This window comes from Acomys russatus, chromosome 27 (genome assembly GCF_903995435.1).
Source record: "Acomys russatus chromosome 27, mAcoRus1.1, whole genome shotgun sequence".
In the NCBI taxonomy this organism is placed as follows: Eukaryota; Metazoa; Chordata; class Mammalia; order Rodentia; family Muridae; genus Acomys; species Acomys russatus.
Window position 1 is genome coordinate 48,582,665 of NC_067163.1, and position 14,605 is coordinate 48,597,269.

General features: G+C 36.1%; 1 protein-coding gene across 1 annotated transcript in view; it reads right to left on the minus strand.

Moving 5' to 3' along the window:
- Anxa10 (annexin A10) overlaps window positions 1-14,605 on the minus strand; it is a 75,355-nt gene that overhangs the window by 38,486 nt on the left and 22,264 nt on the right. Inside the window, exons 2-3 of the mRNA XM_051169906.1 lie at window positions 11,004-11,085; window positions 6,031-6,125 (exon numbers count right to left, since the gene is read on the minus strand). Of these exons, the coding sequence (XP_051025863.1) occupies window positions 6,031-6,125; window positions 11,004-11,085 (177 nt within the window). The remainder of the gene's footprint in view (window positions 1-6,030; window positions 6,126-11,003; window positions 11,086-14,605) is intronic.

Here is a 14,605-nt window from a genome sequence, read left to right on the forward strand (position 1 = left end):
GAAGATGCTCTTCATGTTAATCCCTGAGAACTGTAGTCCAGGGAACAAACAGTTGAGACGTGTTTGACCATTACTAATGAGAGTAATGAAGTGTCTCATTGTCTTTGATTCAGGGGTCTTCTGTACCAGCATCCATGTCATCTTGGGTGACTAACTTTCTAACTTGCAAACAAGTTAAAATCCTACACTTTTCATAGTTCTTAATTAATATTTACATTATATATAGGTATATAATTATATTTTTATATAATTATAAAATAATAGTTTTATAATATGAAAAAGAACTATATTTTTAAATAAAATATTTTCAATCTATTAGAATAGTGTCAAGAAATGACTAGTATAAAAATATAAATACCAGTATAACAATAAAAAAGGCATAGGGGAGGGGAATAAGGGGAAAATGGGAGGGAGGGAAGAATGGGAGAATACAAGGGATGGGATAACCATTGAGATGTAACAATAATAAATTAATAAAATAAAAAAGAAAGAAATGTAAATTGTCACCACTGGATACCAGACACGTGTCACTGGGGGAGCGCACCATGCTTTTCTGCATGATGCCAATCATTTAATCAATTCCTCAGTCACATTAGTTCAAGAACTTGATTCATGGCTTCAACTGTGCCACTGTGGATGCACCGCTCTCTCACAAAAGGTAGCAGTTTTGTAGGGAAAACTGTTTCCATCATTTATCTGTACTCACTTTGTTCATATACTTGATGTATATAGAGCATTGATGGTTATCGGGTCTATAGATCTTCATGGAGTCTAAATGTTTTGTTTAATTTGGTTTATGTTTGATGTACCAGGGTGGGTTGGTATCTATGTGGGCCTTGACCCTGGAGAGGAGTGGGACAGGGATGCGAAGGTGAGCCTGGGAGGAAAGGAGGGAGGGGGCTGGGATCAGGCTGTAAAGTGATTAAATAAATACATTAATAAAAAAAAACAATAAAAAGGACAAAATTGTGAAAGAAAAACACATAAAGGATGCACACTGTTAACTGCAAAGAAGCAGCATCTTGTCTATAAACAAAGACATGGAAAGAGACCCTCCATTACACTTCATCAGGGAAAAAGGTCAAGTTAAAAACTACAGTAAATTCATTACACACATATGATGGACTGGTTAAAATCTTAATGATATTTCAATTGTGTCCCCATGATAGACAAGCTGAACACCAGTGTTGTTGATAGCTTAAGAGGATCAGGAATCATGCATTGTGGGTAGAAGTATGACGGCACACAACTTCATTAGAGAGCAACTGAAGCTCAGTGAGGGTACTTTTAATGGAGAAATAACTACAGTACCAGTTTTCCTTTCCTCCTGCCCCTGTCCTCTTGTTCTTCCTTCCTCCTTTAGGTACTGTCTATGTCGTTCTAAAAAGAAATAATTTCAATAAGAAAACTGCACAGGTTATTTACTGAATCTGTGAAACTTTGATTCTTTAGATTTTATTTTATTTTTAGAACATAGAAGTTATTTTTCTTATCTGTTAATTTCCCAGTTTTATCAAGAGGTTTATTTAACTCATCTTAATTATTATTTAATATTTATAAAATATTTATCTGTGACAAACTACATAATCAATCTCACCCTTTGGACTAGAACTATGTCTATTTTTCCTTTTCAAACAAAAATTGAGTTGTGAAGGAGAAGAAGTTCTTTTATAGGAAGGACGGAAATCTATAAAGTAGTTAAGATAATTTCTAGAAAACTACTTTACAGTTATATCACTCCTCACATATTGGTATTTTAACCGTGAAGCTCAGAGATAAAAGGGGAGAGTGTAATTGAGAACAAGGGAAGTTTGAAGAATTAACTTTTTATACTTTACCTCTTATGGAGTGGCAATGAAACTAGACAGCTCTAGCTACCATAGCAGGATGCTATGGGCTTAAATATTAGAGTTTCTGTCTCAGAAGTCCTTGTGCAGAAAATCAAAAGTCTTGTTATGCATGTTTGGCTACTAGTGAGGTCCACAGCCCTGGTGTACACAGCTATCTCTGTTCCATCACACACACCCTAGTGTCCTTTTTTTCTTATGAAAAAAAGTTCCACTAGAATAAGGACCAATCTTTTTTCATATCACTGATTTATCTCCTTACATGTCTATTTTGAGGTAGGGCTCTGACATATACTTTTTGGGGACCATGATTCCATCAATATTGCAATCATTTCAATGTGATTGTAGTTGGTGCTCTGGACACACTGGTGAGTAAGGCAAATATTCCTTTCTGGAGCTTGTATTTCACACTGAGGTGATAAATCATGGACAAGAATAAGAATACATGGATATATTAAGATGATAAATGTTATGGACAGAGAGAGGGAGAGGGAAAATGAGAGGGTGAGGGTGAGGGAGGCAGGGGAGGGGAGAGATAGAGAGAGAGAGAGAGAGAGAGAGGGAGGGAGGGAGGGAAACAAGAAAGGGAGTAATCGGGGATAATATATACCTTGGGTGGGTTACACGGTCAAAATATATTAACCTTTCTAGAGTAGCTGACATTGAACAAAACCTTGAAGAATATGGGGTATTCACTGCCTTTGACAACTCTGATGCTTCCATAGTTGAGGACAAAGGACACTAAGGAGAGGCTGTGGAAGGCACCATTTTGTCAGATGATTTTGTCCTGGCCTTGCACAACCAATGCTGTGATTAAATATGATTGATAGAAATCAAGATGTTGCAGAATTGACCTGTTACAGTTGAAAACTGGGAACCACTGTCCAATTGTCAAGCTTGTCATGGATGGACAGCCTTCTCCCTGTCCCCAGTCCAGTGGCATTGCCTATGCTTGCTATGGTGGAAATGACTCGCAGATAATCTCATTCTTTAAACTGGCACAGTAAGCACCTTCTCAGTTGAGTTTGAGGATCTGTTTCTGCTATGCTTAAGGCAGTCATGAAGCCGATGACCTCACAAAGCCAGGTACTAAAGTGAACTATCAGTGAAGAAGCATTTATGGAGCATGCCTCAGATTGAGCTGTACTCACACCTAAGAAAGCAATGCTGTCAACTCTTCATTACTCACATGAGTAGAAAATGAAAATATATGTGATTGACATAGAAGGCAAACATGGCTATTTATTTTAACTCTACAGCAAATGATGCACAGGATCCTTCCTTTAAATTTATTCTTTATTTTCAAAGTGGACAGTGGAAAGTATATGGGCAGAATATAATTCACTGGACCTGTTTATACTCTAAGAACTCATGACATTTTAGACCTTGAACTGAGTTCTACAGGAAGGGTCCAAAATAAGCCAGGTTCTTTCTTTCTTTCTTTCTTTCTTTCTTTCTTTCTTTCTTTCTTTCTTTCCTTCTTTCCTTCTTTCTTTCTTTCTAGATGGAAAGCATCCAGTTCAGAGTTGAGACCATATAGCAAGCTGGACATCTTTGTAGGAGCACCCAAAGTCTGATTGCATCTTACTGTATGAGCCTCACCTAGCTCTGAGGTCACAGTCATCTAGCAGACATCAATCGATCAGTCTTGGTGTTAAGAAAACATTTATATCTATCCAGAGGGTCCTAGAAACCTACAAGAAGAACATTATGATGGGCGGATCTGGGCCCAGGGCCAATGGATAGGACATTCTCCACAGTTGAGCGCAGAGTGGGGAATGACTTTCACACCACCTCTGTGCCCCATGTTTGACCACGTCCCCTTGATGGGGAGGCCCGGTGGCACTCAGGGGAAGGATAACAGGCTACCAAGAAGAGACTTGATACCCTATGATCATATAGAGGGGGAAGAAGTCCCCTTCAGTTACAGTCATAGGGGACGGGAATAGGGTGATAGCAGGAGGGAGGGAGTAACAGGAGGATACAAGGGATGGGCTAACAACTGAGATGTAATATAAATAAATAAATTAAAAAAGAAAACATTTATACTAAGCTCTGATAGAACAAATGTTATTTCAAGTTAGCACACTGGAAATGAGGAGCAGACAAAAACAAACTCATGGCTTAGGTTCTACTGGATTTTAGGAGCAGTCATTGAATGTCTGGAAGTTTAGTGGGTACAGCCACCAATGCAATGAGAACCAAGGCTACTGAAGATAGATGAAACAGCATCATGAAAGATGAGGAAGCAGGCACGGGTGCTGTGCGAAACTACAAACACTTCTTGAGGGATACAGTTAATGGTGTCCAAGAGAGAACAGGAATGATAAAAATGACAGACAGGGGGAGAGGGAGAGGGAGAAGGAGATGAAAAGAGAGAAAAGGGAGGGAGGAGGAGAGAAGGAGAGCGATACGGGGGGGGGGGAGGGAAGGAGCAAGGGAGGGAAGAGGGAGAGATGAAGGAAGAGAATGGAGGTGCAAAACAAAAATGAAGTAAGAAATGCTTCCCCCAAAAAAGAGATCTCCATATCACAAGAAAGGAAGAAAGGACCCAGGTTTGTGCCATGTACACAGAGACAATTACGATGGAGTAATAGAGTAAATGTTAAAGAAATTTTAGGTTTTGTATTATTCCAGATTTAAGTTGAAGAGTGGACTGGTCTAGTCAAAGAAAGGAGGAGAGGGAGGGTCTAGAGGTTGGGTAGCAAGAACCCATTAGGATTAGCCTGGGTAGAAAACCATGGTGATCTAAATCAAGAATCTGTAGTGGAGCTAAAGAGAAGCATGTGAGGGAGTGACAAATGACAGGGCTTGGCAACTGACTGAATGACAGTGGTATTTCTGAGGTGAGGGACAAGTCTGGTTCTGTGTTGTCCTGCTTCTTCAGCAACTTAGCGATCAGCCATGACATGCCGATTGTTCAGCAAGAGTGTGGGATAAACAGCTCTAAGGCCTTAGTGAAAAGGGTTTCTCTCCAGTGTAAGTTATTTTTTAAAATGGGTTTTAAATCCCTTGAGTCTAAGGCACTCACGCCATGTTTTAATCTGCTTTAGCATGATTTTTTTTTTTTTTGGCACAGCTCGATAGACAGAGAAGTTCTTTGGCCTAAATTAACTTGCAGTATGAAATGCTAGGATCTATGTATACCTTTGGGTTACAAAAAATGTTCCTGAGAAAAGGCCTCAGGTTTAGCACTGTGTACATTGAGATCACATTAGATTAACACTTATCCTACTTTGAACATTTTTTTTTTTACATATGGTTTGCAAGAAAGTTAGCTCAGGGTGCATAAGCCAAGGTAGCAGTTTTATGTGGATAAAAGGTATATCTGTCTCCTCCTTTGGCTTAACTCAACTAATGCATCTACTTGTAGAGCTTTCTGGATCTTTAACCATTCTAAAACACAGGGCTATGTGTTATGGTTTTTCATAGGTTGAGCTTTAGAGGCAGAGCCAATTTATATGGACTAACTCTGTAGAGAAAGTTTCATGAGAGCGATTCATCAATAATGTGCAGTTGACAAAGTAATTGCTATTCCAAGCCCTTTTGGCCTGAAGAGTTTTTGTTCTGAGTCTGTGGTTTAAATACATAACAAAAGCAAAGACTCCTTAATGGTCCTCACTTTGAAATTAGAATGTGATTACTTTAAAACATGGATAGTTTTATTGCCTTAAACTATTTTTAAGCTGCCAGTCCCTTTTTAATGGTCTCCATCTCTGCATGCTCTGGAGGAGAAAACACAGAGCCAGGTGAGGACCTGCAGAGATCTGGGGAGAAAGATGTTATTTTTTTTTTTTTTACCCGAGTCATCATTAGTCGGCTCTCTGCCTCCCCTAAAGCTCCACATAGCATTCCCAGCCCAACACTTATAGCCTAATTGGACCAAGTGCCATAAAAGGTTACCCGATCTTTCTTTTGTGGGATGCTGTATGAATTGGAAAAGCACAGGTAGTCACCGTGAGTCTGAATATACCTCATACATAAATATTTTTCATGATAGAGCTCTTATTCCTTAAAACATGTAACAGCAAGATGGACGATTTTTTCTAAACTAACAGGGAGTCCAGAAATGTTTGTGCTCAATGAGACTGAAGAAAAGAATAGGTCAATATTCTTTTTTCTGAGAAGGGCATTGTCTCTCAAGCACCTGACCTAGAAACAGGTCAAAGTGAGGAAGTCTTACCCGTCCGTACACGCTCTGGTAGGCCCCAGCTATCATCTGCCGCTGTGCATTACTGCGCTGTGTTAGGATGTCAATCAGCATGTCTTTGTTGCAGTCTAGGAAGGAACCATATAGAAAGTTACCAGCTTCTCCTCAGTATCTAGGAAGACTGCATCATTTATGGACTAAAACCAATGGTCAGGTGTTATCCTTGTTAGAATTTTACCATTAAATACTATTTGCTATCTCATAGCAACACTTGATTGCTCGTACATGCTTCTCCTACTCCCATTAGTGGTATTCATATACATTGCATCCCTTTGGTTTAAGTAAAATCCCATAAGAAATATAGGAAGATAAAGAAAATACAGCTTTTCTTCATCTATCTAGTCTGCCTTACTGAAAAACAGGCTCCTCGACTTTCAAGCTGATGTGTAGTCATTGAGTACTGGATCCTTCCCATGGTACAGCTAGAGATGAGGCTTATGATGAGCATGCATTATAAAATCAGGGATGCTTCTATAGGATCCACAAGAGAAAAGGGAGAAACCAGAAGGAAATAATGAGAGCACACTTTAGTCAGATAAAGTAGTCTATCAAACTCTGTATGGAACATGGTCTCTTTCATCCATTACCTAGGCTGTCTTCTGTGCTGTGCACCTTCCACTAATTCATATGACAGTGTCATGTTAAGCCATGTCATGTCACGTCACATCACACATCACATTGCAATACTCATAGGAGTTATAGGTCATAATTGTTTTCTATTGTGTTTTATTTCTGACTGTTCAGAATAGAGGGGACAAGATAGCCTTAACTTTTGCATCAGCTTGACTAAAATGTAAACATTCTTTTTTTTTTTTTTTTTTTTTTTTTTTTTTTTTTTATCTAAAGCCTCATTCGTGACCTCCTTTTTCTTAGGGTGATTATCTTAGAAAACACAGAAGTATAAATGCCTTCTTTTTTTCTGAGACACAAACCTTCTTATTAGCTTTATAATGTGGAGTTTTAAATAATTTACTTACCTATTATTTATCTCTCTATCTCTCTACCTACCTACTTACCTTTCATGTCTATCTATCTATCTATCTACCTATCTATCTATTATCTATCTATCATCTATCTATTTGCCTATCTATCATCTATCTAATATCTATCTATTATTTATTTATCACCTAGTTATCTCTCTATGTATATCTATCATTCATTCATTCTGTCTATCTAATAGAATAGAAAGACTGATGATTTAGAAAGAGAAAGAAGACTTTGGAAATATTTATAAACAATAATTGGAAGAATTTCAACAATTTCAACCGTGTTTTTCTTATATTCATAACATTTTTTGGGTTACTATACTCATCTGCTTTTGTTGCGATGTTGAGATTATACATAAACTATCTTTCTGATTTACTCTCTGTTTATTAGTGTTTATAGCAGTTTCTGTTCACTTACTCCTTATGAGATATTGTACAATAATTTTAAATGGATCTCAAAAAATTTATTAAAGTGTTTTAATTAAAATACAGAAACAAAATCCTGATATAAAATAAATGAAAAAGAGCCCATTATTCATCTATTTTATTAAAGAGATAATAAAGGGACATTATAAATAACTCCATGCTCCAAATTTTAATCGTCTAAATAAGTGGGTCAATTTATTCAAAGATATGATAGAATCTAACTTATACAAGTAAAATTGGCAATAAGAATAGACTTATAGCTATAAAAGAAATTGAATCGATAATTAATAGTCTTTCAGAATAAAAGTATAATATTAGATGTTTTAATAATGATTCTGACAAGTTTTAAAAGAAAAAACACCAGTTGTCTACAATATCTTCCACATACTAGAAACATTATCTGATTCCAAGCAGTATTAATCTAATGTTCAAACAAGAGTCAGACATTATAGAACTCCTGACATAGATCTTTTATGAACAAAGATGCACTCCTCAAAAAAAAAAAAAACACTAGAAAATTGAATACAACAGTGTTTATGAAGAATTATGTACAGGTTTAACATTGGATAGTCATTGAAATCTATGCCATAGATTTTTTCATCTTTTAATTTTTTATTCAATATTTTTTAATTTTTACATATACATTTATATTATTACACCTATATACAATAAACTACCTATAGCAAGAAGAACCATGACACAATCAGGAATTATATAAATGTTACATTCTTAGTGTTTTGGCTATTTGTATTTGACAGCCTTGAAAAAAATGTTTCCTATCCTGGTGCATCTAAACTTCTGAATGTAAATCAATATCTATCACATCTTGTCATTATGAACTTAAAACATCTATCTAGATCTAAAAAACATTTTAACCCCTAAACAACTAAGCTTCATTGTAAAACTAAGCTACTTGAAGACCAGGTAGCCATAGATGATTTAAACAAGCAAATTCATATGACTATAAGGAAAGATGTAGAAAAGGCCTTTGAAAAAATACAACATCTATTCAAGACAAAAATTCTAACCAAAGAAGGATTGAAAAGAAACTTTTTTAGTTTGGTAAAGGACCTCTGCAAAATCCTATGATTATTGTCATGTTGAGAAAGGTCCTCCTCAAAGTGAAGATGGCCACATTTAGCTGAGTGTACCTCAACAGAGAAGATTACTTTGGACTTGTGCACACCTGTAATAAGGCTTAGGGATATAGGTTAAGAATGGTGTTTTTTTTTTTTAAATAAAATCTCAATTGTTTGATTTTTACTTATAAAGCCCTCGGAGCCAGATGCTAGGGTGAAAGCCTGCTAGCTCAGAGAGGTAGAGAAAGCACCTAGCTTACTTTCCTCCTTAGCTCACATCCCAGAAGCAATGTTCCTTCTCCCAAGATGTCTTAAACAACCTCCTCATGTCCCTTCCTTCTATGTCCTGTGAGCCTCTCTATCTGTCTGCCTGATTTTCTTTTACTCTCTATGGTTTTTTTTTACTAATCCTATATTCACTTCCTGTCAACTCATTGCTTCCTCCACTTCTTGACCTATGGTTGATTTTATTTAATCATGTTTACAATATTCAAGCAGATAGATCTTGGATTATAGGTGTGTGTTAGGTCTGAGCCACCCTACAACTAGAAATGGGCTATTCCAGTAAATAACACAATTTCATGGTTCACCTAGTGATCATATATCCTCCAACAGAATGGTTTCAGTTACCTAGTGTCACATGGAGATTTGGAAAATATACATTCTTAAAGATTAAAAAACACAGGTCTTCTCAGAATATATATATATATATATATATATATATATATATATATATATATATATATATATATATATATATAAATTGAGAATCTGATTGTATCATTAGGAAATGCACACCTAAGAGGTATTTCATTTTAGGTTCAATGAATGTACATTTAAGCATCTTTCTACAACTTTTGCTAAAACTACTTATTTTCATTTGATTTAGAGTTCATTTTTTCCCAGAGTTAAATGAATGATAATATCTGGGTAAAACATAGATAATTATCTTTTCCAATTGCACTTGATCAAAATCACCAAAATTGGCAGATTCTTAACTCATGTGAAACTGTGTTTTTGCCCTGGCATGCTTCCCCAAACACTATGCCATAAAACTCCAAAGGCTCTAGAATTCCTCAGCCTGAATATCACAAGCAAAATATATGACAGTCAAAAGAAATCCACATTTTCACTCTTAAATTGTAATGGCAGGAAAACTGAAACTGGAAAAAAAAAAAGGGTAATTTTTTTTAGTGACCAGATTGTTTTGTCCTTTGATTTTAAAGGAAAAACCATAGTCATAGCCTGAAGAAAGCTTACTTTATCTCTGTGGTTTTACTAGAAATTATTGATGTTTAAAAGGTATGAAATGATTTTCAACTCCTAGAGACAAATTCAGAGAACATATGGTGTGGTATGTTATTCATAATTGAAGCACAAGTTCTGTAGTGTGTATTCATGTACGGGGAGAGAGAGAGAGAGAGAGAGAGAGAGAGAGAGAGAGAGAGAGAGAGAGACAGAGACAGAGACAGAGACAGAGACAGAGACAGAGACAGAGACAGACAGATACACAGAGAGAGACAGAGACTGAGACTGAGACACACAGAGAGACAGAGAAATTCTGTAAAGCAAGTAATCATGTCCTGAGGTTAAGAGTTTGCTTTCTTATAGATGGGATTAATTTTTTTCTGTACTCACTTATGTTGCCTGTGTTTATCCACCTGCTTAATTAGAAGTCTTTTAAAGTGGGTTTTGTTAAAGGAAAATGCATGAATATTTAACAATTTTAGATTGCACCTTAAAGATTAAAGAATTACAAACAAACTAAACATTTCCTCCCTCTTTTTTTTTTTTTTTTGGTACATCCCTTTTCTAAACTTGGATCTTACCAAATGAACATGAACTTGTTAAGCCAAATTTCACAAGGTAGGAATCCACAGAGCAGTCTGCAGGTGCAATGGACAAAGCACCAGGCAAATGATTATCAAGGAGGAAGGAGATATGAAGAAAGATGTGCAGAATGACACAGTTGATAGAGTCTCAGAGAAACATGTAAAAAGGATGTTCATATAGAGAACTTAGGATAGAAACAGATAAGAAACAAAATAGCATCTCAGGCAAGAAGTACATTGGGGACATTTATGAAGGGTGAGGAAACAAAGCCATTTAGGAGAGTAGGGCACTCAATTTGGCTGCAAGAATAAGTAGCAAGAGAAACATGCTGAAAAGGGAAAAAAAGGCAGAGGTCAGGAGGATGTGTTATTTCAGATCAAATGTACTGGTTTGGAAATTTATCTGGGAGCCAACAATGAAACATTTGAAGATATAAGAAGGACACTTCAGACTCTAATTGTAATTTCTCTTCAGCATCATGGTCTTTGATTATTTTGTTATAATTCTTTATTCTTGTGTCTGTCTTCTTCAAAACCTCAATTATTTTATACTCATGCTATCCTGGTAACACCTGGTAAAGAAAGACAATGCAATACCCCAAGCCTGCATTTCCCAGGCTTACCGAATCCTTGGAGTGCTCCCCCTAGCATTTGGGCATCCATCACAGGATTGAAGTTCGGAGCTGGAAAGATAGTTCCCTGGACCTGGTGGGAAAAGTCAACGCATAAGTGCTCATTTACATGGAAAGTTTAAACAAAAATTTCTATATAAATGTCTATGGAAATGTATTCTATATGTTTAAATTACTGTACTATGCTGGTTTTATTAGACCTGTCACAATTGTCTATTAAATATAGAATATAAAAATAGCATTTTATTCAGTGGCTCCCACTATGTTCGCATCTAAAATGTTTTTCTTAAGAATGGATGATGAACTTATAGAAACAAGAAAAACATATTGAAGGATTCAGACCATTAATCTGAATTATAAGTGTCATTCACTATTATAGGTTTATTTTCCACAGAAGTGAACCTGAAATCATATAAAAAAAATTAAAATAACTGGATGTGGGTTATTAAATCTCTAAAATATTGAAGAACACAGAGAAGATTGAGATTACTTATCCAAAGCACTGAGGTTCAGAGAAAACATTAAAAAATTGACTGCCTCATCTCTTGACAATAAGAAAGTAGCAGAACATATAAGGAAGGTGTTAGGGTCACATGGTCCTGACTTCAGATAGAGCCAGCCAGGACTCTGTGCCCTGTGCTCACCTTCAACATGAGAAAGCTGTCAATCATATATTATTAAGACCAAAGGTCAGCTCTCTACAGTTGTTGTTAGTGTGCCTGGAATCTAGAAAATAAAAATGCTATCTCATAGTAAATGAGCTTATGAAGCTTTGAGAACTCATTCACTGACCTGGTGCTTTGAGAATACAAGGTTAGGCGAGTATATAGCTCTTTCTAGTACCCTTTGTCTAATGAAAGATCAACAACTAAACAGAACAATACTGGGCCATAGCTTATTGTTAATTGAGCATTAACTCATTGATACAAGATATTTATTAATAGATTTGGAGCACTTAAATGCTCTCTTTCTTTCATTTATATGTAGATTTGATTTTTACATGATAGTGATAAATGTCATTAGAGTAAGAACTGCCAGATATGATAGCTCACACTTGAAATTCTACAACTTTGCAAGTTTCATTTGAGAAGCTGAGGCAGCATAATTATGTGAGCTTTTGGGGTTGGTCTGGTGCTATGCATTCAATTGTTAAATACTAGCCCCCAGTATTTAGTTACTTCCCAGATGAGCATCTAACACCAAGTCATGTTGGGCAAACGTTGCTTGCCAATATTCTCTGACTGGTTATATAAAATCACTGAGAGCCTATAGCTTTGCAGAAGAGAAGACAGAGCTGAGATTCCTAGAGTTAGGGTCACATTGTGGGACCATGAGACAGGAGAAGAGAAGCAGAAAAGAAAGCTGGAGAAAAGGAAATCAGCATGGACAATGAGCAAGTGGCCATGAGGGCTGGCCTGATGGAACAGAAGCAGCCCAGGATGGAACAATTATGGTGAGTAACCTTGGGTGTATAGCTGGAACATAGTGAAATGCTTAGAAGGTTGATACCTGTCCAGTTAATGTGTTTTAAAGCTTTTATGAATCCAAAAGGTCTCTGTCTATATTATTTTGGAACTAGCTGGGGAAGAGTAGTGTGCTACAGTCTAATATCCCCTTCTACAACATGTAAGTTCAAAGCCAACCTCGTCTACATAGTAACTCCACATAGCCTGGGTTACAGAGTAAGATTCTCTCAAGAAACAAAACACCCACCTCCACAAAACACATTCTTCACCTACATTGCTACAGTGCATCCATTTACAAATGCATTTCCAGGTACCATACAAGGTGTCAAGTTTATTGCACATGACCTTAAAAGAGCATTCTCTTCAGTCAAACCTCCATTATAAAAGTTATTTATTAGGTGAAAATTACTAAATTTTAACTCATGATTCTACCAAAATGTCTTATGTTGGACTCAGTTAGGGTGATAGACAAATGTTTTCTCATTTGTTATGTTAAGCTTTTAGGTAGCAGATTTTAAGGTTTTATTGATTTTGTTTTATGTGTTTGTGTTTGTGCTTTGAATGTATGTATGTATGTATGTGTGTATGTATGTATGTATGTATGTATGTATGTATGTATGTGCACCATGTATGTCCCCATGCCCTCGGAGGAAAGAAAAGGCTACTGGATTTCCTGAAGCTGGAAGTGATTATAAGCTATTATCATGGGTGCTGGGAGGCAAATCCAAGACCTTTGCAAGATCAGCAGATGCTTTTAATTGATGAGTCATCTCTCCATCCAAGGCCTCTCTTTTTTTTAATGTTTCAATCCTAGATGAGTTTAAGATTTAAATATTGAAAGTAATAGTCATTTAGCTTTAGTTGTGATATTATGCTACCATTACTACATTTATAGAATACATTTTATAGAATATATATATATATATCTTTACTGAAAAAAGAAATTTAACAACATATTGCTTCAGATCAATATTCAATTCACAACATATTTAACAGAATCGATATTGATTTTCCTTTCTGTCTCCCCCCTACATGCACATCCTCTCTCATTGTCAGTATCTATCAGAGTGCTACATAGATCTACTTGATACATAACAATCTTCAGTCCATAATTTATATTATGGGTCACTTGTGGTGATGTATGTTATTTGGGTTTAGACAAGCTTATAGGAACATATGCTCATCATAATAACTACTGTTACAATACCACACAGCAGTTTCAATGCTGTAAGAGTCCTCTATACGTTTCATCTCTGCTCTATTAAAATATTTTTTGAGTAATAACTAAGAGGTATCTTCTTTTCTGCTATGATAGGAATTGAGAGTGAACTCACCATTTTAACATACTTAACACACACTACCTTAATAATCTTAATCTTGCTAAATTCTACTAGCCAAGTGAAAACCTGTTTTGAGACTTAAAAGGAGAAAAATTCAAAGCATTAAAAAAAAAACAAAACCAAGAACAACTAATGTCTAGTGTATCCACTATTTATTGTATAGTAAAGTCTCAGCTGAAATGATATGATAAGTAAAGGCCATAAAAGAAGCATAAATAAGAAAGGAAGAAGTCAAAGTAATCATATTTACAGATAACATGATTGTATACATTAATATCCTAAAGACTACATCAGAAAACTTCTATATATGATAAACGCACTCAACAAAGAAACAAGACACAAAATTAATACATAGAATTTAGCAACTTTTAGTATACTAACAATCAATATATCAATAAAGAATTCAGGGAAACCATATTGGCTTATTTATTTTTTCTATTGCTGTGAATATATCATGACCAAGGCAACATATAGAGGAAAGTTTATTGGAGGCTTCCAGTTTCCGTGGGGGACTGTGACAGTAAGATGACTGGCATGGCATTGGAGCAGTAGCTGAGAACTCATATGTTGTCATAGCAACTGGCAGCGGAGAAAGAGCTAATTGGGAATGGCATGGGCTTTTGAAGCCTTAAGGTCCACCTCTTTTGCCATACCTTTCCCAATGAGGCCACATCTCCTAACTGTTTCCAAACAGTTCCACCAGCTGGGGGCCAAACATCCAAACATATGAGCCTATAGGGGCTACTCTGATGCAAATCACCACAAATATCATTACCGATAACAAAAT